The 15,421-nt window shown below is 35.7% G+C and overlaps 1 protein-coding gene across 2 annotated transcripts in view; it reads left to right on the top strand.

Annotated features, from left to right (window-relative positions):
* Positions 1-9,567, top strand: part of HS2ST1 (heparan sulfate 2-O-sulfotransferase 1) — a 182,650-nt gene extending 173,083 nt beyond the window's left edge. The window contains exons 5-7 of one of the 2 annotated variants that reach the window (XM_004378710.3): positions 4,188-4,285; positions 6,168-6,325; positions 7,175-8,963. In XM_004378710.3, coding sequence (XP_004378767.1) covers positions 4,188-4,285; positions 6,168-6,325; positions 7,175-7,401 — 483 coding nt within the window. In that variant the 3' untranslated portion in view covers positions 7,402-8,963. Of the gene's footprint in view, positions 1-4,187; positions 4,286-6,167; positions 6,326-7,171 lie in introns of both variants that reach the window. The other variant, XM_023733354.1, reaches the window with a different exon arrangement.
* Positions 9,568-15,421: the final 5,854 nt, after the last annotated feature.

Consider the following 15,421-nt stretch of genomic DNA (forward strand, 5'->3'; position numbering starts at 1 on the left):
CAGAGAATCCATAGGCAAACCTGAAGAGTCTTTGAAATGGATGGGAAAATAGTTTAATGAAATGAGGATTGAAAACCGCCCTTTGGGTTTGTCAGTGGGTAGATCATTAGTGACTTAAAGAGTTTAAGTGGAATCCAAACGGTTGAGAAGTAACTGATAGATGAGGAAATAGAGACTGAGAGGAAAGACTACTACTCTTGAGATAGAAGTTTGGCTTTGAAAGGAACAGAAGACATTAGGGAATATTTCTTTAAGATGACAGCCACTTGGACATATTCATGTATCTGAAGAGAGAAAGGGTGAAGATACAAGAAACTGGAGAAAAATTTGATGGAACAGTCTCTGAGAAGGTGGTGAGAATGATACTCAGAGATAGAAGGAGGAAATACTGCTTCCAAGTTGGGGAAGTAGGGGCTACAGATGCAGATAAGCTTTTATCTAAGCAGGAAATCCAGGGAGCGTCAGTTCTCTGTATAATATATGAAGCAAGATCATTCATTGAAAAGGAAAGTGTGAATGTAAATACATATAATTCATTATCTTCACTGTACAAGCATCAAATCGTATTTTTTAAAAACTTTTAAGAAATATCTAAACTAATCTAAATTGTCTGAAGGATATTTTGATATTTCATGCTTTTTAAAATCATTTGTACCTCGTTCATAAATAATTGCTCTTTCTAACAATAGACAGTTTTTAAGTGAAAAGCTGAACGTATCTCTTAATTTTGAGAACTTTTTGTTTCTCTGGTGTACTGAACTGGGTATTGTGGGAGAGAAAACGAGTCTGGAGTATTTATTTATTTATTTATTTTTTGCTTTTAATTTTAAGAACTTGAAGTTTATAAGATAAAAATATTTATTTTTAGAAAATCCTATTTCTGAAATGTTACAATAATGTTTGGAAGAAGACTAATGATTCACCACTACATCTGCCTTCCAGTCTGTGGGAATGAGAGAAGTGGAGGGCAAACAGTTTCCTTTTAAGCAAGCGACCCAGAAGTTGCTTAAGTCGCTTCTGCCCAAGAACTTAGTCACATGACCACACCAAAATGCAAGAGAGGCTAAAACTGTTACTATGGAAGAGGAGAAGAATGGATTTTGGAAGTAACTCTTAGTCTGCCAAAGCAGGTTAGATTTAAAGCTACGGGCCAAAAATATATTTGAGGATTATCTGTAGATGTTCTTTGCTTGAAGTACTAAAGTATATCAAGAATAAAGGAACTAGGAGTTAGCTACCTAGAGAATTTGGGTTAAATTTGCCACCCTGCATGCTTATTCACTTATTACTTTTAATTCCTATAGTAGGCATTTAAATTGTCAGAGTGGTCTGCATTGTAGCTCTGTAGAAACTTTTAATACTGCAGCCTCTTTTAATACCCTAGTTTCCTACATTTAAGTGAAATCTTTTGAATGTCTTGAATCATGCTCACTTGGTGCACACACACACACACACACACACACACACACACACACTCACACACTAAATGGTAGGAGAGATAGTGAGTTTACCTACCTTCACCTTAGTAATTTATTCCTTTCTATCTTATACTCTAATCAGATAAAGGTATAAGAAGCAGAGCACCTCTTCCGAGCTTCAGAGGCAACGTACTGTGGTCTAGAGCCTGTTTGAAATTGGATAGACATGGAATCAGAAGCCTTCCAATCTATCATCACTCAGTTCAGTGAGCCAAAGATTTCATGGAAATTGGGACATGGGAGAGAGAGATACACAGGTGTTTTTTGTTTTTTTAAATGAGCTAGATACTACTTGGCATAAATGACAATAAACCACTTTTTAGAAAGTGACGTAGACCAGCACGTCTAAGTCAGACCATCCAGTAAAATTCAGAAATAATGTAATGGTGGTTGAAATGGGGTTTACTGAGTCTTAAGTGCAAACTGAGGTGTTTTCACTTTTTTAAAAATATATATGCGGAGCCCTGGTGGCAAAAGTGGTTAAGAGGTTGGCTGCTAACAAAAAGGTCAGCAGTTCAAATCCACTGGCTGCTCCTTGGAAACCCTATGGGGCAGTTCTACTTTGTCCTTGTAGGGTCGCTATGAGTCGGAATCGACACCACGGCAAGTTTTTTGGGGTTTTTTTTTTTTTTTTTGAGATACATAACCTGAGAGAATTTGGGAGAACTCTAAAGGACTACTAAGATGCTTCATGAAGAAATTTTACTGCCTCTGTCTTCATCTCCACTAGAACTGTGCCTTTAATATGCATGTAAATCCCAAAAGTTCAGGCTTTCCATAGTTCCAGTAACTATGCCAATAGTTTGTATAGCACTACACTGTGTGCTATGGAGGACACAAATGCATACTGCGTGATCCCTTCCTTTGAGAAGTTTTCACTGTAGTTGGGGAAGCAGAGCATAACACATTTTTTTAAGAAGTACATAAAGCAAGTTATGCAGATAAAGATATATATACTTAGCTATACATACCCAAAGTCTTAAGGGCTAGCTGTTACAAGGCTGTATATATCTAACTTATATGAGTTCAAAGAAGATAAGGATGACTTTAGGCCAGAGCAGTCATTGGAGGGATGTTCTTTGTACAACTAGATTGGCAGAAGGAAGGCAATTTCAGAGGAGGAAAATGTAGTCAGCAAAGGTGTGCAGATTTGAGGATACACATGACATGCTTAAGAAATTACAGAACAGATTTATCTGGTGAAGATATAAGTTACACATAGAGAATAGGCTAGACTTGCATATTGAGGTCAGACTGTGAAGCATTCTGAAAGCTTGGATAAAGAGTTGGGAATTTTTTTTTTTCTGAGTAGGGAATGTTAAAAGTAGACTAATCTAGTAACTGTACCCAGCAGATCGAAAGGAAGGAAAGGGAGCCCAATTAGGAAGCTATTATAAAATTCTAGACATGACATGATGAGATCTGATGGAAGTAAGATTGAAAAGGAAAAGATGGATTGGGAAGGCATTACTAAGGAAAGACAATACCTCAAGGATGTGAGGTGAGGGAAGAGAATGATTAAGAAACGTTCTGAGATGGGGTCTGGTTACAAGGGGCAAGATAATCTCATTGCCAGAAATACTGAATATGAGGTAGCACTGGTCATTCAAATGAAAATTCAAGTAGAATATAGATAAGAAATGATAGATCTGAGGATATAGATTTGGAAGTCCTTTGCCTAGAAATTATAAAAGAAGCCAAGGAGTGTGAATAAGTGGGCTAAGGAAGATAATGAACAAAGACAAGATAGCTGAGATGAGTTTCCATACTTGGTGGAAGGACCAGAATGTATGTGCCGTCAAAGAAGATAATGATAGTACGTTCAGAAAGGTACAGAGAATCAACATAGATTTTTCTGAAAGAGCCTTCTAAGTTGATATAATTTTATAGATTAGAAAAGTGAGGCCTGGAGGCCTTAAAGACTTATTTAAAATAGAGCCAAACCTGGTTCTAGAAACTCAGTCACCTTAACTTGGAACTAGTGCTCTTTCTACTCTTTCATAATACTTCTTTACACAAATAACAGGTGGTATTTGTAGATATCTCACTGCACCAACTGAAGCTCCCAGGTTTGTTCTGTGGTATCTCTGTCATATCATCTCAAATAGATATTACCTACTATTAAAATGCCTGGGACAATAAGTATTCAGTAAAGTGAAGCTGATTAATTTGACAGGTTGTTGTGTTTCTTTTCTTCTGATTAGTTCATTCAGATGCGTTTGGAGAGGAGGGCATGCAAGTCATAAGTATCTAAGGTCATTTTTGCTTTCTACATGATTTTTTTGTTTGCTTTAACGAGAAGGAGAAAGACTTAAGTTTAGTCCTGCTTTATATTCTTTTCAAATAATTACTTCACAAAGAATGTCTTTATGTAGCCTTATTTTTTATTTAATTTCCTTTGGTAAGAGGATAGAAAATATAAACATACAAATTCAACATAAGCCAATACTTATTTTCAAAGACAAATTATTATCTAGTGTACTCCCCTTCATATAGTAAAAGAATTCTTATAAAGCGAAGTTGGGAGAAAAATCCATGTTTAACATTCCTCAGTATGTCAAGTGAGTTGTCTTAACCAGCCTATCTCTTTCAATTTACTATCTCCTTCCACCCACTCCTACCCGTTTATTTAATAACTTACCACATTAAGATGTTTGACAGGTAAGACTTGGTTTATAGCTCACCTGTGTTGCTTTGTCTTTCTTCCAGACCTTTGACGAATGTGTAGCTGAGGGTGGCTCAGATTGTGCTCCAGAGAAACTCTGGCTTCAGATCCCATTCTTCTGTGGCCACAGCTCGGAATGCTGGTAGGGAGATAAAAGTTAGCTTAAATTGATTATCTGCTTTATTATGTCTGTAATCTGTATTTAATAGATATGAATGCGTTAGTCAAGGGTTCTTCTTGTTAGTTGCCATCAAGTCGACTCTGACTCACGGTGACCTTATGTATAACAGAACAAAACATTGGTTGGTCCTGTGGTATAAGGAAATAAGTGAAAGACCAAACGAAAAATAACATGTAATTAATTAATGTCTAGTTTTGTGTTTACCTTTAAATATGTTAAAAAAAGATTCCTCATATAAAATATCCTTGCACTGTTTTCTCAGATGCTGGATTTTGAATTTTTTTGTTTTTGGTATTAGATGTTTTTCTGTATTCCAGCAGAGCTCTTAATTAGAGGTCAGGGGTCATTTTGTAAACTTCATTTTCTCCTAAGCTTACTCTTTTAGCCATTCATATTAGATTAAGAAAAGGCTTAGTGGGTAAATTATTTACCTGGTTTTACTATTAAACTGTATTTGACTTTGAGAGAAGCCAAGGTTATGGTTTTAGTCTGCTAATAAATGTGAGGTGGAAATTAAAGATATTTTATCTTTAATAAAAAATTTATTTCCTCAGAATATGCCCAGTGTTTAGTTTTTGAAAATAATGGTATGTATTTATTTGTTCTATTCAGTCATTTTAATAGGAAAGAAAGGTTAAAAAGAATACATTCAAAGTTAGTATCTTCCTTAAAACCATAGTCAGGCCTTCTGTTCATTACTTGAGGTATATTATTGAATTACTGTGAACTTTAAGGCCTTACTGAATAGATTGTATCAAAGCATCATAATAGCATCAGAAGAATTGGAAGCATAGAAAGAATGTCTTCTCAATTTTTAATAATTTCCTTAGAACAGGGATTGGCAAGCTATAACCCAGGAACCAAATCTGGCCCATCACTTGTTTTTATAAATTAAGTTTTATTGAGACAGAGCCACATCCTTTTTTTTTTTTACTTACTGTTGTCTATGGCTGTTTTCATGTAACAACAGCAGAGTTGAGTAATTGTGACCAAGACCATGTGGCCTGCAAAGCTTAACATATATATCCTCTGGCCCTTCACAGAAAATGTTTGCCAGCCCCTGCCTTAGAATAATAGTTATTGCCTTATTAGGCATTATTGAGGAGATTTTAATTGAACTTCTTTAGTACATTTCATAAACTCATAGAGCTGGGAGGGAGGGACCTTAGAAATCAACTGGTTCACCCCCACCCCTCCTTTTTTCCCCCCCACCACAGCTGAGAAAACTAAAAATTAGGGAGGTTAAGTCACCAGCTCAAGATCACACTGCTACTTAAGGGCAGAGCTGGAATTGGGATTAGAGAATATTGGTGCTAAAAAGAACCCAAAAGTATAGTTTGTTTTGGGCCAAATCTCTGTTAATAGCCATTGGCTCACTATGTTTTTTTTTTTTTTTAAAATTCTTATCAGAGCCATTTCTTACCTATTTTCTCTTCTTCAAAATTTCAGAAAAAAAACTAAGCTCACAAATAACCAAAGCTCACAAATTAAGATGAGCACTAAACACAGTTGCTTAGAGCTTACTAGAGAGCTTTTAAAATGAATTCAAGTTTAGTTTAGAGGAGTTTTAAAAAATTAAACTTCCCTCAAAGTAAACTGTGTTCATATTAAGGAAGAGTCCTCTAGTAAAGTCTTATTTAACACTGCAGAGGTAAGCAGAAACTGGAGATAGTGGCAAAGGAAATAAAAAACAGGTGTGCCCCACAAATGACGTTAATAAAAAGGCATTAAGAGTGGATGTACATATGCTTGTCTGTTTGCTCCATAATATACAATGTCAGAAGCATCAGAAACACTTAGCAGATTTCTCAGCCATGTTTTAATTCCTTTTCTTTGGTTTTAGGAACGTGGGAAGCAGGTGGGCAATGGATCAAGCCAAGTACAACCTAATTAACGAATACTTTCTGGTGGGAGTTACTGAAGAGCTTGAAGATTTTATCATGTTATTGGAGGCAGCTTTGCCCCGCTTCTTCAGGGGTGCTACAGAGCTCTATCGTACAGGTATATGGATGATGGGTTTCTTTTTAAAGCTTTTCTTAACTTTTTCTTCTTGTTGTTTACAACTTGAAAAATATGTATGAATTGAGGTTTCTTCAGGATAGGATAAGAAATAGCTCCGGAAAGGCAGGCATATTGCCTGTTTGTGCTCACCATTTTCAACACGAAACAGTACCTGGTATACAGAAGGTGTTCATTTAATATTTGTTAAGTGAACCGACGTGCTGTCAGTGAGAATTAGGAGGCATTATAGGAATAGTAGAAAGATACAGACTGCAGAATATGTAGGTCTGTTATATTATGTAGCACCTCTAGAAGTATGCTTCAGCAGCATCGACAGTATTACATATCTGAAAGTGACTGTGCTGGTCCAATCTAATTCTGATTTTTTTTGCTATTCTTTAGTAAGACACAATAATAGGAACTCCTTTCTATGCCCTAGCTTCCAACATAAAATTATAGAGAATGTCGATTATGAGGTATTAGAATTAAATTTGACAGTAGGTATTTTATCATATTTTTAAAAATAAGCTAGTGTTAGAGCACCAAATACTTGAGAATACAGTGTGTGAGGTGAGAGCCTACACTTTACTGAGTGGTGATCCTTACCTTTACTATTTGACATCTCAGTAAGTCTTTAACAGGTTAAGGATTTACATTATAAGGAATAAATTAAGTTGTAGAGCTCTATTTTTGCCTGAATTTTATTTCTGTAAGACAAGTTATGTTACCTGTCCTTTCGTGTGTCATATTAACTTAAACCACCGCTTCAAGGAAAGAGGAATTGAACTTTTGTGTGGTGTTCTCCAAGAATTAATTACCTTTTCTATTCTTTTTTCCTTTGTTAAGTAGGAAAGAAATCTCATCTTAGGAAAACTACAGAGAAGAAACTTCCCACTAAACAAACCATTGCAAAACTGCAGCAATCTGACATTTGGAAAATGGAGAATGAGTTCTATGAATTTGCACTAGAGCAGTTTCAATTTATCAGAGCCCATGCTGTTCGAGAAAAAGATGGAGACCTCTACATCCTCGCACAAAATTTTTTCTATGAAAAGATTTACCCTAAATCGAACTAAGTACAAGGTGTGACTATTAGATTCTTGAACTAAAACTTTGACCGAGTCTTCACCTTAGTTGTAAGCTCCACAACCTGGATTTCTTTTAGGTGTGTAAGAGAATTTGTATTGACCTCAGTTAGGAAAGACAACGATGTCAAGGAAATGGATACTGGCTGGTATTTCTGTATTGTAATATGTTTTTAAGTTTCAGGGGGTTTTGTTTGTTTGTTTGTTTGTTTTTTCTTGTTAAATTTTGGTGGGAGTTATAACCTCTCGCCTGGAAAAAAACCTACACTTCACCTAAAATATAAACGTATAGCAGGTCTAATTAAAAGGCTAAATACAACTTCAGAAAAGTTTCTGATACTCTGTTTTTGATAAAGCATTTTTTTCAGTTGAACCATAAAGGAAGATGAATCTGTTTGCTACTTCCACCTTCACCTGGAGATTTGGGTTACAAACGTCTATTGAATAGTGTTAATAACTGATTGGTAGTCTGTGCTTTGTTTTTGTAAATCATGTCCCATGAGATTTATTGGAATGTTCAGTCCATTTGCTAAGAAATGTTTCTGCTGTAGTTGGGTTTGCCCATATTTATGTAGGTTGTTTTAATTTTTTTTTTTAATGATCATTAGTGTTAAAAACCAGCTTAAACTGTTACTAATTCTGTAAAAAGATAGTCTAAACATATTTCTCATTCCTATCTTCCCAATATCAAAGATTGGGAAGACATTTCAAAGAATGTTGACATTGCCTGAAGTTTTAGTTAAGACTTCCACACATTGATATCAAAAAAGTAATTTTAGTATTTGTTTCTCCATGGATTATTTGTAATAGCTGTACACCGAAATACCGGTGACTCCATATTATGACTCCATTAGTGAGCTGTGGTATGGGTAGGGTTTTCCTACATCTTCTGTACTTTTACCTGTAGATTGTTTTTACTAAGATGCTTTATAATGTATTTTAAAGCATTGCATTTACAAAAAAATGAAAATGCTGTATATATTGCAAATTTTATGTATTTGGACCAAAACGTTACAAGTAATTAGACAAAAGTGATTTTGCACCAAATTTATTATGTCAAGTAAAACCATCAGACCTACTGTTCTTGTATTTCTCATTTAACTTTACTGTTAGACATCACTGAAATGAACTTCAATAACCGTTCAATTTTGATACACAATACGTTATTCATAATTGGAGGCAGTAGTTATAGTGGAAAGAGTACTGGACAAGGGGTCAGAAAACTTAATTTCTGGTTCTGGCTCTGCCACTTATCAGCTGTGTGACCTTGGGCAAGTCACTTAACCTCTCCTTGCCTCAATTTCCTCATCTTGAAATGAGGATAATAATACCTGCTGTACCTACCTCACAGGGGTGTTGTGAGGATTAAATGAGATGGCATGTGAAAGCACTTTGAAAACTGTAAAGCGCTATATATAAATGTAAGGTATTATTATAGAAACATCCTTAACATATAGTTCCGTACCGTTCATTTTTTTAGCACAGGAAAGGGTAAAGTCCACTTATACAGCTGGTTGAAAAAAAGTTAATCTTGGTATAAATTCATGTTTGATAAATATCTTCTCAGTGTTTTTTCTTTCTGCAGTTATTGAAATGCAAAACACCTGTGAACTCTTAAAGTTTCATGAGCAGCTGCTTGAGTTTAGAAGGTTCCCTGTTTGAAATAGACTTCATTAGTTGACTAGGGGCAGGGGAATCTGTGCTCTCCAAATTTGAAGGGTTTTTCTGTTTTTATTTTACATTACCATTCAGAAATGGTAGCTATTTTATACCTATGGTTTCTAAGGTATATTTTGCAGAATTTAATTTCCCTGTGCATTCTTAATCTTCTTCCCCTTCTTGGAGTAACAGAGATACAGAATTTTAGAAACAGATTTTCTAAAAGAATAATCTTTAATATGCTTAGTTTAATAAATATTCCTCAAGAAGACCTCACTGAACTGTGTAAACATTTTAGGCAAGTTGCCTTAAAGGTTATTAACTGTGGAGGTGGGGAGGGGGAAGCACTGCTTATCCGAAAACATTTAAAATTTGAAGAAAAACTTATGTTGACAAAAAATAATCGTTTTAATACCCTTTTCCTCCAATAATATGAAAACATTAAGAGAACATCGCCAAGCATATTTTTCTTATTTGGCTTTCTTTTTCTTTCTCTCTCTCCCCTCCCTCCCTCCTTCCTTCATTACATTTCTCTCTCCCCCTCTCAGTATATTCATTAATTTTTGCAGGTATTTGTTGAAAATATATACAAAGTATCTTCTTGCCCAAAAGGTGGGAGTGTTTGATATTTACTGCTAGCGAACCCCAGTATGTAGGTTATTCTTGGAGTACAAGCTAAAATCTTCTAGAGGTGCATTAACTCTTTTAGGTAACTAAGGTAGCACTTACTGCACTATCCCAGGGGTCAGTAAGCTTTTTCTGTAAAGGGCCAGAGTAAATATTTTAGGCTTTGCGGGCCATATGGTGTCTCTCACAGTTATTCAACTCTGCCATTATAGTGCAAAAGCAACCATAGACAGTACCTAAACTAATGGACATGGCTGTGTTCCAATAAAACTTTATTTACAAAAACAGATGACATGTCATGTATGGCCCATGGGCTATAGTCTGCTATCCCCTGCACTAGAGAAATCCTTATTTATGGAGGAGTCATTTTTGAGTCTGTACTCTAGTGGCCTAGAATGAGTTTATATTCTTTGAAAAGCTCCTAACATATCCAAAGAATAGCTTTCTGATTCATGTGGTCTCTCCCACAGATCATAAACTTTTATGACTTAGATTGCTTCCAGGTGGGCATGTTTTCTTTCCTAGTTTAAGAGTTCAGTATCGGGGCATTTATTCTGTCATTTTTTAGGGTGGGTTATTGTCCTTCCTGGAGGTTGAGAAAGGGTGGATTTAATTCCATCAGGTCCAGTACAGTCCGAGGAGCCTGACAAGTTCAGAGTCCATTAAATGCCTAGCTTTATAATCAAATAAATAAAACCACTGAGACAATAATGTATTTTTTTAAAGTGGCAAATGTGGTTTTCTTTTTTCAAACTGTGCTTTTTCAGTATTTTGATCATAGGGAGATTTTTTTTTTATAATACAAAGGTAAATTAACCACTCTGAATTTTAAAAGATGTTATGTGTGTATGTGTGTGTGTGAATGTATATTATCTATATGTGTTTATTTCCTAAAAGAGGAAAAAGTACCTTTTTGTTTAACTTGTATCAACTCCTGTTTTCTAACTTCTGTGAAATGGCAACTGTTGATAATTATTGTGACTTTTAAAATGTAATGGGGAGGATATATTTTGATTTTACCCAGTTTTAATCTGTAAAGTATTAAATATAACTGATAGCAACACTTAAAATATTGCATGGGGATTACTTTTCTATTATCCATATGCATTTGTGCAACTTTGAATGTATTGGGTGCTCCTGAATTCCTGGCAATTAGATTTCAAGTATTGAAAATCAGAGAACTTTAGCTTACAGACTTTATAAAATTTTAATTTTATTTTCTGTTCTTAAAAATTCAGTTAATGCCTACAATTTGAAATCTACTGTTGCTCTTTCTCAATAGATGTTCTATTGGAAAATTCCTAAAATTGTTAGTGCCATCAGTGATTTACAAACATTATTTTGATATTGCAGATGATTTGCTCATTGTATTTGCATAGTTAGAAAATAGTTTGTAGACAATGGTTCTTTTTTTTAATAAAGTAAAACTTCTGAAAGCACTAGAGAATTTAAGACTGGTTCCCAAATACATAGCTGGTATTTTAATTTATATTCAGATTCTACATAGAAAACATCTGTGTAAATCATCTAGCTGGGTTTTCCTATTGGTTCATTCTCAAACACACCTACGTGGTCTTAGAATCCTTTATTATGAGACGCACCCAGTGTGACTTTCTGTGAAGTCTGCCTCTTTAGGAGGCCCAGGTGCTTCTGCTTTGATTTGAAAGTTTGCTTCTTCATAAATTAGTGCTGCTTCCTTTGAGAGTGAGCAGGGCAATTGCTGTTAAGTTTTTTGCATCCATTTGTCCTATGCAAAGTTGATGTGTGATGCCAACTAAACTGCTGCTCAGGCAGCTTTCTGAGGGGAAAAGCAGCCCTGTTTCAAATGCACTGCCAATTCAGCTCCTCTGGAGCAGAGCTTACTTCCTGGAGTGGGAATTTTAGAGATTGAAATGGACTATCAGTTAGTCAGAGTTATCCTATAATTTAAGTTCATGTAGTTTTGTGACCTTTACAGTACTGTTTATAAAATGGACCCTGATGGTAAAGATCTCTTTAAAACACATTACTGGCAAGCCCATGATTTAGACTTACTGGTGCTCTCTCTCTGATTTTTAGGCAGATTTGTGGCTTCCCTATTGAGAGTCAGGTACGTGAGCATCTCTAAAGCAGTGTTGAATGTAATTTTGAGATACATGGATTGTGTATTTTGACCTTATTTTATAAGTGCACAGACAGCTAAATAGTGCCTTTTTTCTCCACAATCCATGTTGGAACATGCTCACTCCTTTCTGGTTTTTCCTCTCTCCCCACCCCCATAGTTGATTCATTTATGCAATACTGTTTCCAGCTTACAACCATTTTGTCACATCTGTTGGAGAGATAATCACTCCTTTTCCTTAACATTTTGCCAGCTTTCTGTTGAAGTGTTTCAGTTGATTACCTGATGCAAAAGCTATAAAATAAACACGCAGTGGGAAGGGGAAAAATGGTTTGGTGTCCTGTTTTAATATTTCCTTCTGTAGCCTGCACACTGACAGGCATTTTCTAAGCAGACTGAGTGTTCAGTCTCATCAGCTTGACTCTCAGATATTGTTGCCACTGGAAAGGTTTGCACTATCATTGTCTCTAATGATTGTATAGCTTATTTGTGAAAATGTTTTGTCCTGACTGACATGCCTGTACTGTTTTTTGCTTTGTACTTCATCATTGATCCTGAAATTTCAGATGGAAAATTTACAGAGTATATTTAGGATATATACTTAATTAGAAGAAAAAAATAGGGAAAGGCTTATCTACTTAGACTAAAAAGGAAATTTGTAAGGAAAAAAAAAGTTAATCTGATTAACATTTATTGCAGAGTTTGGACATGTCCCTAACGTTTCTTTAAGAAAACACATTTCTAATGATTATGTTTTTAAGAACTTTTAAAGGAGAAAATCTCAGTTATATAGATGTCCGATTCCCAGCCACTGACTCATTGTTTTCAGCAATGCTTGAATGATTCTTTTGATATTATATATTGGGTTGAATAAAATACCAGTTCAATGATGAATTTTCTAAACAGGCAATGGTCTGTGCCCAGAGAGGCAAAACAGCATGGATTTGAGAGTCACAGGGACCTGCATTTGAGTTCTAGCCCCTTGTTAGCAGTGTGACTTTAGTAAAATGGAGATAACCAGATTGTTGTAAAGGGTGGACACACAGATGCAAAGTGCTTGCCCAGGGTTGACTAATAACCGATAGCTTTTATATGCTGTGTTGGAATATTGTTATGAAGTTGACCTGCCCTCTGACCTTGCAGAATAGTAGTCATGTCACTTTATGGAACAAATATTTATGAATATTTTTGAAGGCCACTGAATTTTGCTTTTTTCTGATAAGAACCTATTATCTTATTGTTAGTTGCCATTGAGGTGGCTGCAACTCATGGCGACTGTATGTATAACAGAACCACACATTGCCTGATCCTGTGTCATCTTCATGATTGTTGGTATGTTTGAGTGCATTGTTGCGGCTATTTGTGTTTCTTCTAAGACTGATTTGTTGGTTTGTTTGGCAGTCTACAGTATATATTCTTAATGCCTATTATCACAATACCTCCTTATTTAAAAATATTCCTATAGCATAGAAAATTCTTGGTCCTGATATCTGCTACTCTTTCCAGGTATGTATCTCCCATGAGAAAAGAAGGGAAAAAATGTTCATTGTTTTAAGGCGACAGGATGTGCTTTTCCAGATGTTGCTGTGTTCATAGAGTATTATACTTGAACAGTATGGACTGCTAAGTAGTACATGTATAAAACTCAGGATACCTGAGTACTAAGAGGACACTTGCGTTAGAGTTACAAGTTAGTTGATCTTGTTAGAATTCCGGGTTTTTAGAATATCCGAAAAATAAACTTAGTAGGTAGTGACTTTTCTAAACTTGCATATTTTCACTGTTTTCTTTTTATCATCACAGCTGCTTTTTAAAGCAACAGTTGAACTTTCTGAGTTCTCTTCCAGTAGTAACCAATGCAAAACAGCAAATCCCAAATCAGTTTACCTGTTTTCTTTCTCTGAAGGAGCCCCCTTTTGCCTTACCCTTGTCTTCATTACACCACAAAACACAGGTGTAGCACCTTGCAACAAGACAAAAAATAACATTAGCAAAACTGATTTCAAAATACAAGTTTTCTCCTTACTCAGGAATAACCAGCCGAGCAAAGAAGGAAAATTTGTTATAGTCACCGTTGTCTCTTTGTGACTTACTATGTTTCTTCTGGTATCATGGAACTAAAAGTCTTTCAAGGGCATGTTTAAGGCATACTGGACTACTAGAGACTATACTGAGCAGTTAATACCTGAGAGGGGAAACAACAGGAAAAATGTAAATTTTTTCGTTTGAAAACAGCGACTAGGGATTCGTGAAAAGATAATCCCTAAGAGTTGGCTAGTTGTTTTTCCTTTCCTTCCACATTTTTGGTCCTGTGTTTATTCAAAACCAGATGACCGACCTAGTGAGGCCACCATATCCTTTTTTGAAAAACTTTGATACCATTTTTTACATTGAAAACTGAGGTCTCAGATGTCATTTGATCTCTCATTCCTGTAAGATTCAGTGCTTGCTGCCTCCTTTTCCCTGCAGTTCTTCACCATATACTTATCACTTCTGGAGATTCTCATAGCTGGGCAACTGAAATCACCTGTGGAAGGTACAATAAGACGGTGAATAGAGGAGGTCTATGATTAGCCATCAAAAGGAGGCATTTATAGTTTGATGGTTAGAACATTGGCTCTGGAGTACCACCACTGATTAGTTATCTGATCTCCACTCAGTTTCCTCTTCTGTAGAATAGGAATTGCATCCATAGTTCATTTGAGAGTTGCGATAATGTTATGTGTAAAGCTTACTTAGAACTTCCTTAGTTCCTGTCACATGGGAAGCCCTTAAGAAGTGCTAACATTATATTCTATGATAAATATGAAAGAAAAAGATGAATCATCTATTCGGACATGCTGTGTAGAGATGTATAGTGATTCATTCATTAACATGTGCCAGGTATAGAAAACAAAACCCCTTGCCATCAAGTTGATTCCTACTCATCCCCCATACCTAGTATTCACACCATAAGTGCCAGGTATGGGGGGATATGAAAGATGAACAAAAGAGGCATGGCGTTTGTTGGGAAGAGAGGGGGTAAAGAAGAAACAAAGCATTGTGTAAAAATCCCTTTCCCACCTTACTGGTATAACTCCAACCACCCCCATTTTTTTGTTGTCCTTAAGGATTCATGAAATCCCCTGGGCGTTTTAATTTAATGAGCTTAACTTTGTCTCTTAGTGTTAACCTGATAATAGCAGAAGCATCAATCTACCCCTAGTAATCAAGCTGTACAGATCTAATACCCATTAGTTTCCTTTAAACTGTAAACCTTCATGGTCATCTATAGTAGGCTTAATTTTAAGACGAATCTGTTTTCCCATTTCTCTAGACACCTAATTGGGTTCATAGATTAAAATGATAACGGTTTTACTGTGATAGGCATTGCTGACCTTTATACTGTGATGTTCAGATGCCGTTTTCAGTGCTATTTCAATTCCAAAGTCATTTAAACAATAGGAAATACATATAAAGCAATACACTTAGTCTCAGTCTTACAAGTGGGTTGTGTTCTCAGCATTCGTTATAAACTGGGTTGTTTGGAATCCATGTAGAACCAATATTACATGTGTGGGCCCAACCCACAAAAGTCAGCTTAGTCTAAATATTCACGGATTTGTCCCTCACTAAGGGGTCTTG

Source organism: Trichechus manatus, unplaced genomic scaffold, assembly GCF_000243295.1.
Source record: "Trichechus manatus latirostris isolate Lorelei unplaced genomic scaffold, TriManLat1.0 scaffold00058, whole genome shotgun sequence".
Taxonomy (NCBI): domain Eukaryota; kingdom Metazoa; phylum Chordata; class Mammalia; order Sirenia; family Trichechidae; genus Trichechus; species Trichechus manatus.